This window comes from Amphimedon queenslandica, unplaced genomic scaffold (genome assembly GCF_000090795.2).
Source record: "Amphimedon queenslandica unplaced genomic scaffold, v1.1 AMPQUscaffold_4177_Cont23840, whole genome shotgun sequence".
NCBI classification, from domain to species: domain Eukaryota; kingdom Metazoa; phylum Porifera; class Demospongiae; order Haplosclerida; family Niphatidae; genus Amphimedon; species Amphimedon queenslandica.
This window is the reverse complement of record NW_003555507.1, coordinates 1-1,493: the sequence shown is the minus strand read 5'-3', so window position 1 is coordinate 1,493 and position 1,493 is coordinate 1. Positions and strand designations below refer to the sequence as shown.

The 1,493-nt window shown below is 34.2% G+C and overlaps 1 protein-coding gene across 1 annotated transcript; it reads right to left on the bottom strand.

The window, feature by feature from the left end:
- Positions 1-93: 93 nt before the first annotated feature.
- On the bottom strand, positions 94-1,487 carry LOC109592716 (uncharacterized; the record flags this gene model as incomplete). Its single annotated transcript, XM_020008099.1, has 7 exons — positions 1,444-1,487; positions 1,271-1,402; positions 1,194-1,214; positions 933-1,127; positions 712-870; positions 455-652; positions 94-249 (listed from the first exon to the last, which is right to left on the bottom strand). Coding segments are annotated over exons 1-7 (877 nt in total), but the record flags the coding sequence as incomplete, so codon positions are not given.
- Between the last annotated feature and the right edge of the window lie 6 nt (positions 1,488-1,493).

The window sequence follows — 1,493 nt, the reverse complement described above, 5'->3', positions numbered from 1 at the left end:
ATAAATCATCTTGTACGGTAATTATTTCTAATCTGGTTATCATTCACTTACTGTAATTAAAAGAATATATTATATTGTAGACACATAGCAAACCGGTCATCAAAGATGTTGTAATACTGTATGATGGTATTATTCTTGATAAACTATGCCCAATTGATGTTGTAGTAGATATATTCTTGGCATTACTGGTTGATGGTATTACATTCAATGAAGTAGTGGATTCAATACTTGATACAGTTAGTGACTCGGCTAAATAAAAGAGATATTGACAAACATAATTTATCATGAAAATGATGTCTATGATAATGGTAGGATTTTGCCTCCTGTTTGCGATCCTAAACAATGATGATAAAATATAGCATTTTAAAACTTTCCCTTGATCCCAAAATTATATATAACTGATGCTTTGCTTGCTTATAGGCTCTAAATGAAACAATAATAAAAGATCACTAACCATCATCATCATTAATAGTTACAGTAGCATCAGGTCCAGTAACTGTCAATGGAGTTCCACTAACAAATTCTAAAGATGCACTGAATTGTTCGGCTGGTTCAGCCTCTGAATTAGAAAGGATGGTGACAGTGTAATAATGTCCTGTAGAGCCAGCAGGTAGAGTGATGGTTTGATTAAAAGCCACATAATCCACTCCAGCTATATGAAAGAGAGTAAATAATTCATGCAGTTCAAATAAATTAAATTCAAATACTAACCAGTAGCTTGATTAGTTGCTCCAGGAGTTGGTATACTGGTTATTCTAATAGTGGATGCTTCAAGAAGAGGTTGAGATGTCACAAATGTGATATTAAGCATTACATTACTGTCACCCTCAGTGACAGTGTAAGTTACAGGACCAAACATTATAGTGACAGCTATTAAGAAAAATGATAGCCATAATAGTTATACCAAAAGCATTGCTTTATAGTTCACTTACAGTCATCATCAATTATTCCCAGCTCAGCTTGTGATGGCGTTCCAATATTAATGTTTTGGCCTGGAACAAAACCAACCAAAAATGTTTCAAATGGTTCTGGATTGGCATCATTAATGAAACTGAAATTTGTAACAGCTGAAGTTTGACCAGCAGCAAAATTAACAGTGGAAGACTGTGTCTGCAAATCAGTACCAACTGAAGTATAAGAGAAAGATGGAATAGTTAGAATAGAAAGTAAATTAAAATTAATTATTATCTTACTTGTTGCTGCATTGGCACTAGCTGCAGAAAGGAGAAAAAAGAAAAAGTTAATACAATACAAGAATATGTAAACTCACAAGACATAACTGTTGTGATTTGAACCGAACTAGCAGCAAAAATATTACCAGATTTATACACAGTAACAGACACCGGACCCATAGTACCCTCCCTGGCTGATGGTATGAGGGGCTCAATAGTGTAAAAAGTTTCTGAAAGAGAGAAATCAACAAGCAAATTATGTTTTATTCACCTGCAATAGGTCTCATTCCAAAGCCAGCAGGATAGGCATATCCTTTCTGG